The 19,635-nt window shown below is 40.3% G+C and overlaps 1 protein-coding gene across 1 annotated transcript in view; it reads left to right on the forward strand.

Annotated features, from left to right (window-relative positions):
- Nucleotides 2,624–19,635, forward strand: part of FAM133B (family with sequence similarity 133 member B) — a 28,480-nt gene continuing 11,468 nt past the window's right edge. Inside the window, exons 1-8 of the mRNA XM_018047427.1 lie at nt 2,624–2,756; nt 11,962–12,059; nt 14,129–14,207; nt 15,083–15,157; nt 15,293–15,325; nt 15,730–15,792; nt 16,254–16,346; nt 17,363–17,413. Coding sequence (XP_017902916.1) covers nt 2,733–2,756; nt 11,962–12,059; nt 14,129–14,207; nt 15,083–15,157; nt 15,293–15,325; nt 15,730–15,792; nt 16,254–16,346; nt 17,363–17,413 — 516 coding nt within the window. The 5' untranslated portion in view covers nt 2,624–2,732. The remainder of the gene's footprint in view (nt 2,757–11,961; nt 12,060–14,128; nt 14,208–15,082; nt 15,158–15,292; nt 15,326–15,729; nt 15,793–16,253; nt 16,347–17,362; nt 17,414–19,635) is intronic.

Consider the following 19,635-nt stretch of genomic DNA (forward strand, 5'->3'; position numbering starts at 1 on the left):
TAAAAAGAATATAATCTTAAGAGTATGGCTGATGTGCACTCACACACATGGACACACACAGACATGTATTGGAAACATATTCCACAAAATAATACTGCATGTCCCACACTTATTGTTCTCTTATTATCCTCCACACTTTGAAAATACTGGTGGAAAGCCACTAAATTCACTTCATATAACCACCAATAGGCCATGACTCAATGATTTAAAACTCTAAGGGGAAGGGGAGTGAGGTCCAGAAGAGCTTAATATGTCATATAAAGGCGTTTGGAACTGCTGAAGGATTTTAAAGAAGGAGACACTTTCTGCTAATGTGTGCCCACTTTTGTTTGACTTACATACTAGATCAGAGGGATAGATGTAGCAGCTCCTGAGATGCTACAGGCAAACCAAAAGTGGGACTATAGTCACTGTCTGATATTTATATTCCTGTCTTTGTGTCCAATATCAGGTATTTTAATATTAGTCCTCCAGGATTCCTTGGGAGCTCTCATTAAGACTTCTCCTAACTTTTTAACAGGCCCTAAATTGCATCTACATTTTTAGGATCTATACAGAATATTCAGAAGGGATGATACAGAGAATCAGGAATCTTATCTTTATTAAGAAATGGAAGGTTTGCTGTTTACTAAGAGATCAGTCATAATTACCTGTCTCCACAAACCGTAGGCATCCACAACCAGGTTTAGCCGGACCATTTTTTTCAAAGTGGTTTACAAAAGACTTTCAGCTAGTTAGTTATCTCTGTGTCTGTTTAGCTCACTTAGAACCTCACTCCATTAAAAGCACAGTAGGCCCCTGCCACTGATTTTTCTCTCTGGACTGTGAGCCCAGTTTACAACTTCCAGTTCTTTAGGGACAGTGATGGGCCCCAGCATGTCATATTTGTAACAGCCCTAGCAAACTAATATGTTGATTCAATGAAGAAAGGATAATCTTTCCATCAAATGGTTCCAGAGAAACTGGTTATCCATATGGATAAAAGAAAAAAAGCTTGACCCTTACTTTACACCATGAAAAACAATTCAGAATGGATCATGGACCTGACATGGAGCTGAAACTATAAAACTTGCTGAAGAAAACATAAGAAAAAGATCCTTGTTACAGGGTTAATATCTGTAAAGTTCCTGAGATATGAAAAACACTATCGATAAGCCATGAAAACAAACTTGTTCAGACAAAGAAGCCTGTCCTTGCTAAGAGGATCCCCAGCTTAAGTCAGGGGTGAGGGAGAAGGAGAAATGAAATCTTGGAGACGCAATTTACAGTAAGAAGTGGTGTTACTAAGGAGAATGAACTTTCAGTATGGAATAGAACGCCCAGTGGCTGCATTTGAGAGTCTGGGAAAGTTCTGAAAGAACGGGAGCTGGCATCATTTGTTATGTGATACAGCATGAGAAAGGGAAGGAGGGGGAGACAAACTGGGAAGATGGTTTTAAGGAGTTTTCTTATATTTGAATATAAGCCCATTTTGACGTTTTCCAAGAGTCTACAAAAGATCCAAATTGATTTTCGGATTTCTAATGATATTGTGCTGAGACGGATCCAGGGTTATCCAGATCTATTAATTCTAAGTGAATATAATGGCACCTTCTCAAGCCCCGAAACACCTCCCTTGCAGTTTTAGTATTTTCTGACATTATTGTGGCATGCCATGTAGTGAAGTTGACCCTGTGTTTATCCATCTCCCTAACTAGCTTATAAACAGGCCCTTTGAAGGGAGCACTTGTGTCTTAATCTTATCTTTGGGTCTTGCTCGTATCCAGCTTCCAGTCACTCCGAGAATTACACCAAGCAGGTGTTCAAAGGGCTTTCCTGGTGGCTCAAACGGTAAAAAAAAAAAAATCCTCCTGCAGTGAGGGAGACCTGGGTTCGATTCTTGGGTCGGGAAGATCCCCTGGAGGAGGGCGTGGCAGCCCACTCCAGTATTCTTGCCTGGAGAATCCCATGGACAGAGGAGCCTCTCGGGCTGGGGTCACAAAGAGTCGGGCACAACTGAGCGACTAAGCACGAGCACCGGTGTTAAAAAACTAGCGTGAAATGGAAACATGAGCGATAGATGAACGGGATTAAACTTAAAAGGCAATGTCTTTAGCAATATCTATGAGAACACTGACTTCTCCGCCACCACTTAATGGATTCTGAGGGACTACCTCCGTCCTAGTCCTCACTTTGTCTATACTCAGCATCCGCACTATGCCAAGCACACAGGCATAGTGGAATAATAGTGGAACACAACAGAATAATCATTGTATCCTCTGGAATGAGGATTTCAGTACATCAGGAATGGCAGAAAGCAAAACAATCCAAGGCCAACAGCAGCTGCCTGGGCCATGCTGCTGTACTGCTGCTGCTGCTGCTAAGTCGCTTCAGTCGTGTCCGACTCTGCGCGACCCCATAGACGGCAGCCCACCAGGCTCCGGCGTCCCTGGGATTCTCCAGGCAAGAACACTGGAGTGGGTTGCCGCCTCCTTCTCCCATGCTGCTGTACTGGGTGAGTGGCAAAGGACAGGAATCCCCAGGCGAACCCTGGGAACCGCAAGTGATCGCGGGCGCCCGCCTCTCCTCCGAGGCGGTAGGTGGCGCTGTGGGCTACCGCGGCCGCTGGGTCCGCGAGGCGCCGCTCTCAATGGGATGGGGAGTTGGCCGAAGGACCTGCTTCGGGCCGTCTTCGGTAGCCGCGCTGGCCTGGTCTCCCCCCTGAGGGCTGGCTGAGCTCTCAGTCCGGCACCATGGGGAAGCGGGACAATAGAGTGGTGAGTACCCGGCGGGGAAAACAGTGGGGCGACGCGGGGCGCGGCGGCCGTAGAGCGGGACCGCTCGCCCTTCCCGGCTGGGCCTGAGAGTCAGCCGCGGCGCTCGGACCTGGAGACTGGAGACCCGGCTCCCCGCACCGCGGGGCCGGCCCCGGACGCGCTTGCGCCGCGCACGCAGTTGGCGCCTGTGGGCCCCCCACTCCTTTCCCTTTTCTCTCTCGCCCCCCTTTCCTTTACATCCGGTCAGCCCTGCCGCACCCTCTGGCAGTGCTCTGTGGCATCCTTCTCCCCCGCATTCGGGCCAGCAGTGCCCACTGGGTAGAGCCGCCAAGGGTCCTCTGATCCCTCCTGTAAATAAATGCGAAGTCTGAGGCCCGGGAAGGCGCCCGAACTCGCCTCCGCCACCCCCACCGGTAGCGCCCGCCCCATCTCTGCGCCGCTCTGGCGCAGTCGGGTGGGACGGAGGCGCGGAGGTCTGGGACGCTGTCCCTACACCCGGGGGCCTGCAGGGCGCCCAGTTCTAGAGGCAGGCGGGCTCCCTGCTTTAAGAACCAGGATCAAAGCCAAATGCTTTGATCCGGCCCCAGAGCCCAGCACTACGCGCGCGCGAACGCGCGTGTGTGTGTCGCTCTGTCGTGTCCGACTCTTTTGTGTGTTTGTGTGTGCGCGCGCGTCGCTCTGTCGTGTCCGACTTTTTTGGGACCCCATGGACTACAGCCCGCCAGGCTCCTCTGTCCGTGGGATTTTCCAGGCAAGAATGCTGGAGTAGGGTGCCATTCCCTCTTCCAGGGGATCTTCCCAACACAGGGATCGAACCCGGGTGTCCTGCATTGCAGGCAGATTCTTTACCGTTTTAGCCACCTGGGAAGCCCACCTGGCACTTAGTAGGCCCCGAGAAGGAATAAATGGCTTGATGGTTGACTCTGGACTCAGACCCAGGCTGGAATGTCAGTTTTGGGCTCTCCGGAGTTGGATGACCCAGAATACGTCGCTGTTCTCATCTGTAAAGTGGGATCAGTGCAGCCCGTAACTTGCCAGAATAGTTGAGACCGCGCCAGGCAAGATCTTGGGGCGGGCGAATGTTTGGTCTGCACGTTGTTACTCTGTAACTGAGATGAAAGAGATACAGAAGTAACTAATAACAGAAAGTAAGAAATGGCTGATGAAAATTCAGGGTTCTGAGGTTCTCCGTTTTCACAGGCAGAGATGGGAGGAAGATTCTAGGTGTCCACTAGCTTGGTTCGGAAAGCCCAGGTTGTGAATCAGATTGCATGGGCCATAAACATAAGGAATTTGCGAAAAGCTTAGGTTACAGTTGCTAGGCTTGGCCATGATAGAGTTTTAAACCAATGTGCAGCAAAATTAAAAAAAAAAAATGCTGTTGAAGTTACTGTACTAAATTTAACGAACTAGCTTTTTAAGAATTAAGCGATTAATTTCCTTTGCTGTTTGGGGGAGGGAGAGGTCCTCAAAGAGCTTTACTTCTCTGAAATACTTAATATGTTCAAAACTCTTATTTTAGTTTTATATAGTCTTCATAATCAGAGATGTCTAGGAACCACTGTGGTGAAGTTTGATTACAAGGTTGAGGAATGTTCTTTTCTCCTGCCTTCCTTTCTGTAGGTCAGACCTAATGGTATTGATTCTCACAGAGTTGAAATGGTGTTCTCACGGAGCTTCCTTAGGCTTAAGGCACTGAGTGTTTGGGCTGTTTAATGACCTTAGGCCTTAAATGTTTAGAAATCACTGGACCTTGGGTACAGTTTTCATGCAAAGGCCTAAGATGTTTTGTTTTACTGGCAAAAGGTGTTTAGACATTTTTTAAAGCATTTGAAAAGCTTTTCAAGTTAGTTTCATTTACTAGAGCATTTTGACAACTCCAGGCTCTGCTGAGTCCTTGGTATGTGTCTCGGCATAGGTAGTACTGGTAACATTTTGTATGTGCTTGAAAGATTATAGAAAGGAAAACAGGAAATTAAGAGATAGAAGACACAGGTTGCCCAGTTCAGCCTCCTGGCTGCAGTGGAGGAGGTGGAACTATTAAAGTGTTAGTCTCTCAGTCGTGTCCGACTTCTTTGCAACCCCATGGACCGTAGCCCGCCAGGCTCCTCTGTCCATGGAATTCTCCAGGCAAGAATACTGGAGTGGGCAGCCATTCCCTTCTCCAGGGGATCTTCCAACCCAGGGATCGAACCCAGGTCTCCAGCATTGCAGGCAGATTCTTTACCCTCTGAGCCACCAGGGAAACCCCCAAACTATTAAAACTGGTACTCCCCAAAAAAAGCACCGTGGGTCATCTGGTAACTCAGTTCAGTACATCATAACTTTTTACTTTAAATAAAATGAACATTTGCATCTGAAAATAATGGCATTTTATTCTTTTTACATTGATGATAAAAATCATGGTTTTCAAGATGACAGAATTGCTTTCTAAAAAGCCATAAATTTCAGGTTGAAGTTTTTTAAAAAATAGGCTTTACTTTTTGGAGCTCTTTTGGTCTCAAGGCAAAATTGGGCAGAAAGTACAGAGAGTTCCATATGCTCCCTGCCCATAGACAATGCTCTGCCTCCCCTATCTTCAACTCCCACACCTGAGCAGTATGTTTGTTACGGGTAATGAGCATACATTGGCGCATCATTTTCATCTGAGGTCCTTAATTTAGGTTCAATCCCTGGGTTGGAAGATTAGAGTTCCCTCTTGATATTGTACACTCTTTTTTATTTATCTGTTTATTTTGATATTGTACATTCTTAAGCAACTTTTTTTTTTCCCACTGAATATTTTAACCCTTGAGATTTGTAAAGCATGGGAGTGTTAGTCTCTCAGTCGTGTCTGACCCTTTGCAACCCCATGTGGCCCGCCAGGCTCCTTTGTCTGTGGAATTCTCCAGGCAACAACACTGGAGTGGGTAGCCATTCCCTTCTCCAGAGGATCTTCCTGACCCAAGGATTGAACCTGGGTCGAACATTGCAGAAGATTCTTTATACTGTCTGAGCCACTGGTCACCCTTTGTGCCCATTATTTTCCAGAAGTTTCTTTCCTGTTACTTTCTGTTTTTACTGAAACAGATGTATCCTCCAGATAAAAATCGGTAACCAAAGTAACAAATGAAGTTCTGCGCATTTTGTCCTCAGCAGCTTCACCGCAGTTGCTCTTTTCCTAGCTGCCCGCTTGCATATTCCCTTGAGCCTGTTTTGCCATCCTGACTTCCAAAAAACCAACCCGTTCTCTGTTACCCAAGCTCATGGAGCAGTTTGGAGCCACAGACAATTCTAGTTACATATAAGTACGGGTGTTTGATTTAAAAAGGCACAGTATTCAAAATGATTAAGTCATGACATTTTAAGAAATTGCACAATTTCTCTATTTTGATTTATGCTCTGCCATTATATATACTGTGTATAACGTGCTAATGTTAGAAGCATTTTTTTTCACACGCATAGGAAGTGGAAGAGCTTAACTTTTGTGAAATGGTTGCTTTTTGGGTTTTAAAACCTTTTTGTTGTGCATCAGAGAGGAGCACTGTTGCTTAATGGTCATGAGCACAGACTCATGATCAAGTGTTTCGCAAGGAGCTTTTAAGATGCACTTCAGAAGCATTACCACTGTAATTGAAATAAATAATGGAGCTATTTAGAAGCTATTGGAGCTATTTTATGTACTTAAGCAGACTGGGCATAGGGTTTTTCAAGAGCTTGAAAGTTAAGCCTTATTACCTACTCAGTAATAGCTCATGTAATTGTGGCATAACTTGTCCATGATTGACATGGACTCCTAGCATATTAATGTACTACTTTATATTCCTCTGAAAAGTAAGCGTAAGATAGGATGATACGTACTTTGAAGATGCAGTTTCACAGTAGACATTAAAACTCATTAAAATATTAATGAGTTTTTAAGATAGATGCTAGAAAATTTAAAGGCTGTAAAACATAGTAAATGTTGTGTTTAGGTTATTTAAAACTACAGTGAAAAATTGCCGCTGTATTAAGTCCTCTGCATACGAACCTTCAAGTTGCAAACTTGCAAAGAGGCAAACATGCGTTCGCATGTATGGTCATGTAAGTTAGCTCGCCTGTCTGGCGTATGTTGCCGTGTGTGCGCGTCCTCTTCAGGTGGCGGTGCTCTTGTGTGCCGCACAGTAGCATACAGTAGCACGATGTGTTTCTTCCGAGGCCTGACTGTCCAGAAGCAAGCATAAAAGCGGTGGTGATGTAGCTGCTACTACTGTACTCGTCGAGGTAATGGGCTATAATATTAAAAAATGTTTTCTTGGGACTTCCCTGGTGATCCAGTGGTTGGGAATCTGCCTTCTAGTACAGGGGATGTGGGTTTGATCCCTGGTCAGGAAACTAGAGTCCCACCTGCCGTGGGGCGACTGAGCCTGCGCACCGCGACTAGAGAGCCCATAACTAAGACCCAGCTTTCATGGCACAGCACAATCTGATTGAGAAATGGTTCGTTGTTGCATAGAACAAGAGAAGGCGACACTTCAGAATGACAGTTGTTTTGATTTGTGGGCAGCTCATGAGGTACTGACTTAGTGAGCTTTTTCATCTTTCCAGTTCACTTAATGCCAAACAAGTACAGAATGGTTGCTGTTGAGTTCTTAGGCAACTTCAAATGTAAGAGGATCGGCTTCCATGGTTGCTCTCAGATTCATTGCAAACTTCCGATGACTGGCCACTGTGCTCCTCATCTTCAAGGCTCTTCTTGTTTCCTTTGCAAAACTTCCTGAACTACCACTGCTTTGTACTTTTCAATAGCAGTTCTTGGGCCAAATGCATTGTTGATATTGGGAGTTGTCTACACTGCTTTATGGCCCATTTTGAACTCTAACAAGAAAATCCGCTCAAATTTGCTTTTTGTCTAACATCATTTCCATAGTCCAAAGTAAATATAAAATAAACAAGTGATGTCATTAGCAAAAAACCGTAAAGTGAGAAATGTGCGTTAAAATGATGTATAACATGACCACATTTATTATGAATGTATTCCACTGTCAAACGGCAGATTTCAACAATGCGAAAACTGCAGTTACATTTGCATCAACCTAGTATTTCGTTTGGGGAATATAGTTTATTTGAATCTCAGGTTGATGGCTATTTAGGTATTTTCAGTTTTTCCCCTTTTGGTGATATAGTTTTAACATCCATGTATAATTTATAACTTTGAAAATAATGTTTTTACAGTTTCAAACTTAAAATGGCTTATCATTAAGTACTGCTAAAATTATGACACGATACCTAAGAAGTAAGAAGGTGCTAGATACTATGCTCCTGGTTTAAAAGAGATGATCTTAGTTTGTACGTTATACTTTTGATTGTTAAGATGGTCATTGTCTTTGGTTGGGCCAACAACTGTTCCGTTGTGGCCTTTGTTGGTTGTCATTTCCACATAAACTGATTAAAAATCTCAGTAGAGACAGTTGAATGAAATATTTGAGGGCATAACATTTGATATTAAAATATGACTTTTATGCCTCGGTCATCAGCATTGCATAGACAGCCACATGAAGCCCCTATCCTGTAAATGTCCCTGACCTTAGGAACTCTAGCTGTAAGAAAATCATATTAAAGGTTTAACTGTTTTCATCGCAGGTAATTAGGCCGTATCCCATTGAATGGAAACAGTTCTCGGTTTGTGTTGTTTATAGTGGTTGTGTATTGTTTACTCTGCCAGAGAAATCTAGACGTATATAACTTAAACTTGTTATGAAGGTGGAAAATTTTGTCATTTTTAAAGATTTTAAGTAAAATGCAATAGATGAAAGTACCTTTTCACTTTTTTTTGGAATGTTAAGTACTAACTTTCAGGCCTTAAAATCAGTCTTTGTGATAGTCGTTTTCAACCAAAGTTGTTTTTATTTAAAGAGTAGAAAATGGAGAAGGAAATGGCAACCCACTCCAGCATTCTTGCCTGGGAAATCCCATGGACAGAAGAGCCTGGCGGGCTACAGTCCATGGGGTTGTAAAAGAGTCAGACATGACTTAGCAACTAAGCAACAGCTTAGTCAGTTTCTGTTATGAGTACTGTAAAAAGCTAAATAATTAAAAGCATAATTTGTGATAAAAAGTGGAAGAGTTTTTAATAAATGTTTGTTGACTTGAATTAAATTGGAAAACTTAATGATAGGATCAAGAAGTTGAGACTGAATTAAAGACTAGAATTTGTATCTGTTGTAAAGTGAATTCTAACAAAACAGTGTCTGCTAGACACGGTCATTAACAAATATTCTGCTTTATTTTGTCTCAGGATGTTTTTGGGCAAAGTGTATAAAAATATGTATTTCTGCTCTAGTAAGTGTAGTTTACAGAGCATAATATCATTGTAAGTTTGTGGGGCTTTATTGTACAGAAATATATATAACATAAAGTTCACCATTTTAACCATTTTTAAGTGTATAATGCATTAGGTACATTGACGGTGTTAGACAGCTATCACCACTATCCATTTCCAGAAGGTTTTCATTATCTCAAACAAGAAGCCTTGTCCCGGTTACACCACTCTCAGCCCCTGGTGAACTCCCTTTTTTGTCTCTGAGTTCACTTATTCTAGGTACCCCAAATAAGTTGAATTATACAATATTTGTCCTTTGGTGTCTGCTTCATTTCACTTTGTGTGCTTCCAAGGTTCATCTGTGTTGTAGCATGTATCAGAATTTCACTCTTTTCTGAGGCTGAATAATAATCCATTGTATGTACTGAATTGGCCAAAATGCTCATCTGGATTTTCCTGTAAGATGGTATGGAAAAACCCAAACAAACTTTTTGACCAACCCAGTATATAGTACATTCTGTTTATCCATTCATCCATGGGTGGATGTGTGGATTGTTTCCGCCTCTTGGCTGTTGTGAATAGCGGTGCTGTGAACATGGGTATACATGTATCTCTTTGAGCCCCTCCTTTCAGTTCTCCGATCCTGAAGAATGGCAATTCTATGTTTAACTTTTTGAGGAATCGTCAAACTTTTCCAAAACAGCCGCACCATTTTTTATTCTCACCTGCAGTGCTTAACGGTTCCAATTTCTTCACATCCTTGACAACACTTTTTATTTTCTTTTTTTGATAGTGTGAGGTGGTGTCTCATTGTTTTGATTTGCATTTCCCTCAGGACTAGAAACTCCTAGAGATAAGGGAAGACAGAGGAGCTTGGCATGCTGCATTCCATGGGTTTTCAGAGAGTCGACAACAATGACAAGTAACAGCGAACATCTTTTCATGTGCATATTGGACATTTGTTTATCTTCTTTGAAGAAATGTCTAAAGTCCTTTGCACATTTTTGAATGGGGTTTTGGGGTTTTTTGTTGTTGAGTTGTAGGATTTATTCATTCTGCATATTAACCCTTGTCAGATACACGATTTGCAAATATTTTCTTCCATTCTGTGGATTGTCTTTTCAGTCTTCTGATAGTATTCTTTGATGCACAAATGTTTTTAATTTTGCTGAACTCTTGTTTATTTTTTCTTTTGAGGCCTTGCATAATTTAATTTTTCATAGTTAACGATCTGTGTATAAAATTGCTATCAGGATGGCACAGTATTTCCTGAGACAAAAGATAAAGTAGAATAAACAATAAACTTAGTGTTAGGTCTCCATCTTTGAAGCCGAGTTTCTTCGTTTACCATTGACGATAGTATTACTACCCTTAGAGCTTTATTGGGCTTTTGGAGAAAGTACTACAAAGCCACCTCAGAGTAAGAGAAGAGGTATCAATATTATTTTCATCAAATTTCTGGTGAAGATACATTTTCTATGAGATAGTGGTATTACTTATCTCCCAAACCTCTGAGGCTTAATGTTGTTCAGTTGCGAAGTGTGTCCAACTCTTTGCAACCCCATGAACTGCAGCTCACCAGGCTTCCCTGTCCTTTACTATCTCTCTGGTCTGCTCAAACTCATGTCCATTGACTCAGTCATCTAACTACCTCATCCTCTGTTGCGCCCCTCTCCTCTTGCCCTCAGTCTTTCCCAGAACTGGGGTCTTTTCTAACGAGTCAGTTCTTCACATCAGGTGGCCAAAATATTGGAGCTTCAGTTTCAGCACCAGTCCTTCCAATGAATATTCAGGACTGATTTCCTTTAGGATGGACTGGTTGGATCTCCTTGCAGTCCAAGGGACCCTCAAGAGTCTTCTCCAACACCACAGTTCAAAAGCATCAATTTTTTGGCCCTCATCCTTCTTCATAGTCCAACTCTCACATCCCTACATGACTACTGGAAAAACCATAGGTTTGACTAGATGGACCTTTGTTGGCAAAGTAATATCTCTGCTTTCTAATATACCATCTAGGCTGGTCATAGCTGTTTTTCAAAGGAGCAAGCGTCTTTTTAATTTCATGGCTACAGTCACCATCCACATTGATTTTGGAGCCCAAGAAAATGAAATCTGTCACTGTTTCCGTATTTCCTCCATGCATTTGCCATAAAGTGATGGGACCAGATGCCATGATCTTCTTTTCTGAATGTTGAGTTTTAAGACAGCTTTTTCTCTCTCCTCTTTCACCTTCATCAAGAGGCTGTTAGTTCTTCTTTGCTTTCTGCCATAAGGGTGATGTCATCTGCATATCTGAGGTTACTGATATTTCTCCCAGCAATCTTGATTCCAGCTTTTGCTTCATCCAGCCCAGCGTTTCTCATGATGTACTCTGCATATAAGTTGAATAAGCAGGGTGACAGTATGCAGCCTTGATGTTCTTTCCCAGTTTTGAACCTGTCAGTTGTTCCATGTCCAGTTCTAACCGTTGCTTCTTGACCTGCATACAGGTTTCCCAGGAGGCAGGTAAGATGGTCTGGTATTCCCATCTCTTTAAGAGTTTTCCAGTAGTTTGTGGAATCTACACTTTGACTGTGACCTACATAGTCAAAGGCTTTAGCATAGTCAATGAAGCAGAAGTAGATGTTTTTCTGGAATTCTCTAGTCTTTTCTGTGATTCAGCAGATGTTGGCAATTTGGTGTCCTATTCCTGTGCTTTTTCTCAATCCAGCTTGTACATCTGGAAGTTCTCAGTTCTACTGTTGACACCTTGCTTGACGGACTTTGAGCATTATTTTGCTAGCGTGTGAAATGAGTGCAGCCGTGTGGGAAGTTGAACTCAGTTCTTTGGCATAGTTTGACCTAGTATGCATCTATAGTAAAGATTGCTTTATGAGTAAGAAAATGATTATTTTAATGGAGTTAATTTTTGTTTTTTTCCTCAAGGCCTATATGAACCCGATAGCAATGGCCAGATCAAGGGGTCCAATCCAGTCTTCAGGTCCAACGATCCAAGATTATTTGAATCGACCAAGGCCTACCTGGTATTTGTGAAACAATTTACCTATATAAATATATACAAGGTTTTTGTAAATGTTTTGAAGGTCATTTTACAGCTTCTACTGATTGCCAAGTAGTTGCTAGATACATCATTGTTTGAAGTAGTATTTAATATGTGCTTACTTTTGAACATATAAAACACATGCATGAATGTAAAGCAAGCATTTAGGAACCCACCGCCTAGTACAGCTAAAGCTAACGCTCTGCCAGAGAATCTTTCATACCAGAAACATCTCTGTCTCCTAAAAGAGACCTTAACCTTGTGGTATTCCGAGCTATTTAAAATGGTAGGTTTGAATAATTTAACCTTTCTTTGAGGTGTAACTTTAAGTGTTGAGAAAGAAAATGTTAGGCCTTGTTTCTGGTTTTATCTGCTGGCTTTACAGTGTGTTAGGATTTCCCATTGTCTAAGTTGTGTGTTAAAGTTTGTGTTTTTTTTGCCCTCGTTGAGTGGCTCTGATCTTTCGTAAATAAAGCGTCATAGCTCTAACATTATTATTTTTCAGTATGTCTTATTATTAAATACCCATACTCCTGAAGTGACAGAAGATTCAGAGCTGTTAGCTTTTTATTCTTTCTAAGGGCCCCCAAGAGCTGGGCAGCTAGAGTTGAAACTTGTGCTTACACACAAAAGCAATCCTTCCTTTGAGTTAAATAGGAAGCAAGCTGTGTCTGCCCCTTCATCAGTGCCATTGTTTATTGGTGCAGCATACAGGGAAATAAATTATCGCAAAACAAAGTGTATTTTATCTTTAAGATTGGGGAGAAGGGATGAATACTGCTTTTTTTCTTTTGAGAAGGGAAAGAGGAAGTGCCTAAGCTAGTGAATCACACATGTGGTCAGCCATCGCCAAGACAACCCTCAGGGTGGGTAATTGCTAGCAGGATTCACAGATAGTTGTGCTCACGGGCAGGATTTATTATAGTGGAAGGATACCAGGCACAGTCAGCAGAGGAGAAAGGCGTGGGGAGAAGTCCGGGGGAGACTGGGGCAGCGTCTAGCACTGCTTCTGCGGAGTCATACAGGATACCGCCTTTAACTCCCCCAGCAGTGAGTTGCGGTAACACGTGTGAGATGTGGCCAACTCGTGTGATTCAGTTTGTCTAGCTCTTTTATTGGCGATTGATCAGCCTCTGCCTATCAGCTGCCAAAATTTCAGACTTCCAGAAGGAGTGCAGATGTCCATCTAAACTACTGTGTGTGTATAGATAGGCATAGTGAGCACTCTTACCAGGGACGGTGCCAAAATTTCAGTTCCCAGACACCAGCCAGGGCCACTCTTTCTTGTAAGCAGGTGCATTATAAAGTGGGTGATTTAGTAGTGGACAATAGTAGTTCAGTCATAGAGGCCTTAACTCACCCTAACAGTGCAACTGCCAGCTTTGTGACCGTCCCTAAGCTGCAGCCTCTTCTCTCCTATATAATGGGAGTAATAAAGTACCTTTCCTCACGGGATTGTTGTGAGGATGAAAGGAAGATGTATTTAAAACAGTGCCTGTTGTGGGCACGTGCGCTCACTTGATGAGTCATTTCCAACTCCCTGTGACCCCATGGACTGTAGCCCACCAGGCTCCTCTGTCCATGGGAGTCTCCATGCAGGAACACTGCGGTGGCTTACCATTTCCTCCAGGGCGTCTTCCCAACCCAGGGATTGAACCTGTGACTCCTGTATTGACAGCAGATTCTTTACCACTGAGCCACCTAGGAAGCCCTTACCTATTGTCTGGAAGTACTCAAATGTTTGGTGTTTATTATTAGTTCTTATAAATATTAGTTTATATAAACTTATAGATATATAAATTTAAATATAAATTTATATAAAATATTAGTTCTTATAAACCCATGTTCTGGAGAGGAATGATTATGTTATCTGGTTGGATTTATTATGATAATTAATATACAAGGACATGAGCAAAGAAATTTTAAATGTAGCAACATTGGAGCTGGAATGGAGGCTTGTTAGGATATTAAAAAATTATGAAATTTTTCTTTGTCAACATCCATCTCTAATTTGAATTGCTTGAAAATTTATTGTACATTCTATTTTTTAAGGGAAGAACTGAAAGAACAACTAGAAAAGAAAAAGAAAGGCTCCAAGGCATTGGCTGAATTTGAAGAAAAAATGAATGAGGTTTGTAAATTGTGCCTTTAGAAAAAGAGACTAATCTTTTTTCTTAAAAATAAAAAAAATGAGATAATTTTTAATAAGCCAAGAGTTTGGGCCTAGCTTTTTAAAGGGGCTCTGTATTTTAGAAGTGTTTTTGTTAAATTGAATATGGTTTGTATTTAAATATTTGATTTCTTTAAAAAAGAAATAGAGAAAAGCCATCTTACGGTAATTTAAATCATCTTTTTTAAAGTTTTCTAAATGTTAGGTTCTTCCCTTCTCTCCCCTAGTCCCCAGGCCCCCATCTTACCTCGAATTTCCACGATGATGTTTGCTTGTTTTGATTACAAATCTACATGTAGTATTTCAGCCACAGTATAGATTAATTGAACTTTTACTGTCTGGAAAGGGAATTTAACCACCTTTCTTAAAAAGATAAAAGTTCTCAGTTTTAGTAATAACAACCTACTCCTCCTTTCAGTACACAGTGTGGAATTTCCACCTCATAATATCCTCTTTGAAAGGAGCTCGTTAGAGGCTCCTTTGGTGACAGGGAAAAGGATCCTTAAACCTGTAGCATCTTTTGACTGTAATTAGAGGCTGAGATGGGAGCAAGATAGCAGAGGATGGAGGGAAGGAAATAGTTGTCTGTACATTTCAGTATAAAAGGAGAAGGGGGCGACAGAGGATGAGATGGTTGGATGGCATCACTGGCTCACTGGACATGAGTTTGAGCAAGCTCAGGGAAATAATAAAGGACAGGGAAGCCTGGCGTGCTGCAGTTCATGGGGTTGCAAAGAGTCGGACCCAGCTTAGCGACTGAACAACAAAGGACAGCAACACTGAGATGTATTAGGAGGGGAGAGATGACTTCTGATGTGTTTATAATTTTTCTGCAGAACTGGAAGAAAGAACTAGAAAAACACAGGGAGAAATTGTTAAGTGGAAGTGAGAGCTCATCCAAAAAAAGACAGGTAATGCCATTTTTATTTCATTGCTACTCTCAGCCTCAGAGTTGGGTTTACATAGTAACGCTGTGTACTGCTGCTAACAGGTCCATTGGAAAACCTACCTTATTTAGATTTGTACTTGTATTTGTTTGCTTTTAGAGAAAGAAAAAAGAAAAGAAGAAATCTGGTAGGGTGAGCAAAAGTTTTCCATTTTTCTAAATGTTATAATCAAGAGCCTACAAAACAAAAAGTAAGAGTAATTGATACAACCTGTATGCTAACTCTAGATAAGTCAGAGTCTGGAGGTCCTTTGGTAGTTATGGGTGGGTTTGTTCTGTTAATGATAATAAAAGGAAGGTACTGACCTCCTTATAACCTAGTAACTCCTTCACCACAATTAAAGAGGGGAAATTGACCACGCCTTTTATTACTGTGGCAGGGGGCGGGGGCGGGTGTGTGAAATCTGACATTCAATATTTAAGTCATATGGCATCCATTTCTCAGAAACTAGATTGATCTCATTAAGTGTTTGAGAGACTTAGTAAAAGAAAAGTTCCTGCATCTCACAAGCTTTAATTGTTTTGTGCTTGGTCAAGTATTCATCTTCTTCTTCATCAAGCTCTGATTCTTCCAGCAGCTCTTCAGATTCGGAAGATGAGGTAATGTTTGCTCTCGTGATGAAATACGAAATACATGAAATAGCATCTCTGATGTCTTTCCTAACAAGGGGAAACCTATTATGAAGAATCTGTTGGAAATGTTTACTTCCAAGTTTAGATTGATTATCTCTGAGAACACTGACATGAATAAATAACTACTTAAATATTAGTAAATGTATTTTTTAGATTCCTAAATTTGTTTTCTTCATTTAAGAATATTAGTAGAAGAAATGGATTTAAAAATCGGAAAGTCTATTTTAGCTAAGAATTACATGTGACTAAAATCACTTAATGTTTTTTAATTTTTAAAAAAAATGATGTATGTTATATTTTAAATATTTTTAAATAAAATGTATTTACAAGCTGATATTTAAGTTTTGTTCATTGATAAAGTTTTGATGTCAATTAAATGCAACAAATACATGCAACAAAACAAAGCAAATTATTTATGTTTCATGTAGGATAAGAGACAAGGAAAAAGGAAAAAGAAAAAGAAGAGTCGTTCTCATAAATCTTCTGAAAGTTCCATGTCAGAAACTGAATCAGACAATAAGGTAAAACTGTTTAAATGAGCAATGTTTTGGGTAGCAGACATTTAATTAGATTTTTCTTTTAGTTCTTACTATCTTAAATAGCTCTCAGTATTGAAATGTGATACTGTTTTTTGTACTTTGATTCTCTGTGCCACTTAATTGATGCACTTAGTATTGTACATAGGGCATTTAATTGTTCTCTAAATGCTCTGACATAAAGGTCTCCGTGTCTCAAAATTTTCATGGTAACTTTATGATAAACATGGCTACATTGTTTTTCCCATCTTCATAAAGAATTTATAGTGCAGATAAAAAGCATCTTGCTTAAATTCATACAAATAGTATTAGAATTGTAAGTTGAATCTGTCTTCTGATATCTGATCCAGAGTCTTTTTTATGGTACTGTACCTCATCCTTTCTGTACTATCCAGAATTATCAGGTACAGTTAACTCTCAAACATTAGTGGTCATAAGAAATACATGCAGGTTGTAATAAAAATGTAGATTTCTGGGCCCCATCGCCACAGTCTGATTTAGTGAAGCTGATTAGGATCAGAAGTCTACGTTTTTAACAAACAGTCTCTATGATTCTGACGTGGTGTTTCACAGTTTGACAAGCACTGCCCTGGGGGTCAAGGAGAACAAAACCACTAAATGAGATTTCTTCTGATAAAATGCCTGGCGTCTAGAAAGTACTCAGTAGGTGGTAGTTTTGTTTTTAAAGCAGAAGAGCCAGTTTAATGATACTGATAGCTAACGTTTATTGACTGGCTGCTGTGTATTAGGCCTAGTTCTAAGCACTTGACTTTTAACTCAGTCCTCTCCCAACTCTATGAAGTAGATATTTGTTTATCCCATTTTATGGATAATGAAGGCTCAGAGAAGTTAATAGCTAGCTCAGAGGGATTCAAAAGTAGAAATTCTTGCCTGGAAATAAATTTCTTTCAATCATAATCACCTTTTTGATATTTTTGTTAATTATGGTATAATGTTCTATCTTTCACATTTAAAATTAATATACATATATGTTTGTTTAGGATAGTTTAAAAAAGAAAAAGAAGTCAAAAGATGCAACTGAGAAAGAAAAGGTAATTTATATTTTATGTTGCCTTTTTTATGTTTATTTATTTTTTTAAATATTATTTATTCATTTTTAACTGCGCTGGGTCTTCATTGCGTTGTGTGGACTTTCTAGTTGCAGCGAGTGGAAGCTACTCTTGGGTGCAGTGCATGGACTTCGCATTGCCATGGCTTCACTTGCTATAGGCTTTGAGGCATGCGGGCTTCAGCAGTTGTGGCGCACAGGCTCAGTAATTATAGTACATGGGCTTAGTTGCTCTGTGGCATGTGGGATCTTCCCGGACCAGGGATTGAACCCGGGTCCCTCGCACTGACAGGTGTATTCTTCCTGCTGAGCCACCAGGGAAATCCCTACATTGTTTTAATTTAATATACTTCATTTCCTTTAAGAATCGCTTCAAGAAATTAACAATAAAGCATTCTCTTTTTAACTTAAGAGGTTTCTTTTGCCTGTTGGGTTCGTTATTGAAGGTAAAAGATCAGAAGAGTATTCATGCAGAGAATTTGTGTAGGTGTAATGTATTATCTCAAAATTGAAATAATGAAGTTTTAAACATTCCATTTGTTTCCTCACTTCATTTTAAACAAAGTCCTCTTAATGAAAGAACATGGATTTCTGTTTCAAATTAAGTATACCATAGATAATTTGAAAAATGTTGTTTCTACTGTAAGTAGATGTTTTGTCTTCATTTATAGCTTATCTGTGCTTAATGCTAAATTTATGCCTTTCTAAGTTTCTAATTTATAATTTCTAGTCTTTCTGATTCCTTGGAGAAGGAAATGGCAACCCACTCCAGTGTTCTTGCCTGGGAAATCCCATAGACAGAGGAGGCTGGCAGGCTACAGTCCATGGTGTCACAAAGAGTCGAACACAACTTAGCAACTGAGCACATAGGCAGCCTTTCTGATTATTAAAAATAAAAGCCTGAAGAAAGCATTACTAATAAAAGAAAACTAAATAGCAATGTCACCAAATTTTATTCAGTCTTTTTATATCATTCCACTGGACATGAAGTTGGGTAAATTCTGGGAGATGGCGAGGGGCAGGGAGGCCTGATGTGCTCCAGTTCATGGGGTCGCAAAGAGTCGGACACAACTTAGTGCCTGAACAACAACAAAAATTGAGATGAAATTCACATAATATGCTATGAACCATCTTTAAATTATAATTTGGTGATACTTAGTTTATGTACAATGTTGGGCATTGATCTGCTCTTTAGTTTCAAGACTTTCATAATTCCATTAAAAATACCCATACTCAAAACTACTCAATTTCTTCTTTCTCCTCATCCTGTGTTAGCCTCCAGTCTGCTTTATGTCTCTATGGGCTTATGTGTTCAGGCTGTATCATATAAAAGCAGTTGTACTGTGTATGACCTTATGTGACTGGCTTCTTTCCCTTAGTCTATAGTGTTTTCTCTTGGGTATATATGTAGAAGAGGTTTCCTTTTTTTTTCAGTTTGCAAATAAATACACTAAAAAAGAAACCATATTGACAGAGTTGGTTTCATTAATTCCAAGGATTCAAGGGTATAAAATTTATTAATATAACTTGCCATATTAACTGGTCAAAGGAAGGAAACTGTGCGATTATTTTCATAGTTCCAACAGGTGTGTGATATAATTTCAACAAATTCCTGATTTTCAAAACCATTATAAAATAATAAGCGGTTACTTTCATGTGTTTAAAAAAAATGTAAAACTGAAAACTGGCAGTTTACAAACATGAAAACTAATAAAACATCTGCAGTATGATTCTGAAGTACTTCAACATATACAAAATATAGAGTAATACATACACACAGAATGAATAACACACATACATACGCAGCAGAATTAGCAAATGGTTTACATTTGTCCTGTCTTGTTTCATTGGCGGACGTCTCTGTCACACTCTCCTTCACTAAAGGCAGCTGTTTTTGAAATTACTGTGTATCCTTCCTGTCCACCTTTATATAAATGTGTATTCACACATATTTTCAAAATGGTATCATTGTGTTTTCTTCTGAAACTTGCTTTTTCTCACACAACATTGCAGTTGACATTTATCCTTCTTGATACTCTGAAGTTAGTTTCTTCTGCTTCTACTATTCCGTTATTTTAATGCCCCACAATTTGTATTTCCAGTCTTTTGCTTGTAGACATCTAGGTGGCTTTCTCTCTTCAGCCGTGCAAACAGTGCTGCAGTGGCTATTTGTTATCTATTTCTCCTTTTCCTTAATTTTCTAAG

This window comes from Capra hircus, chromosome 4, assembly GCF_001704415.2.
Source record: "Capra hircus breed San Clemente chromosome 4, ASM170441v1, whole genome shotgun sequence".
Taxonomy (NCBI): Eukaryota; Metazoa; Chordata; class Mammalia; order Artiodactyla; family Bovidae; genus Capra; species Capra hircus.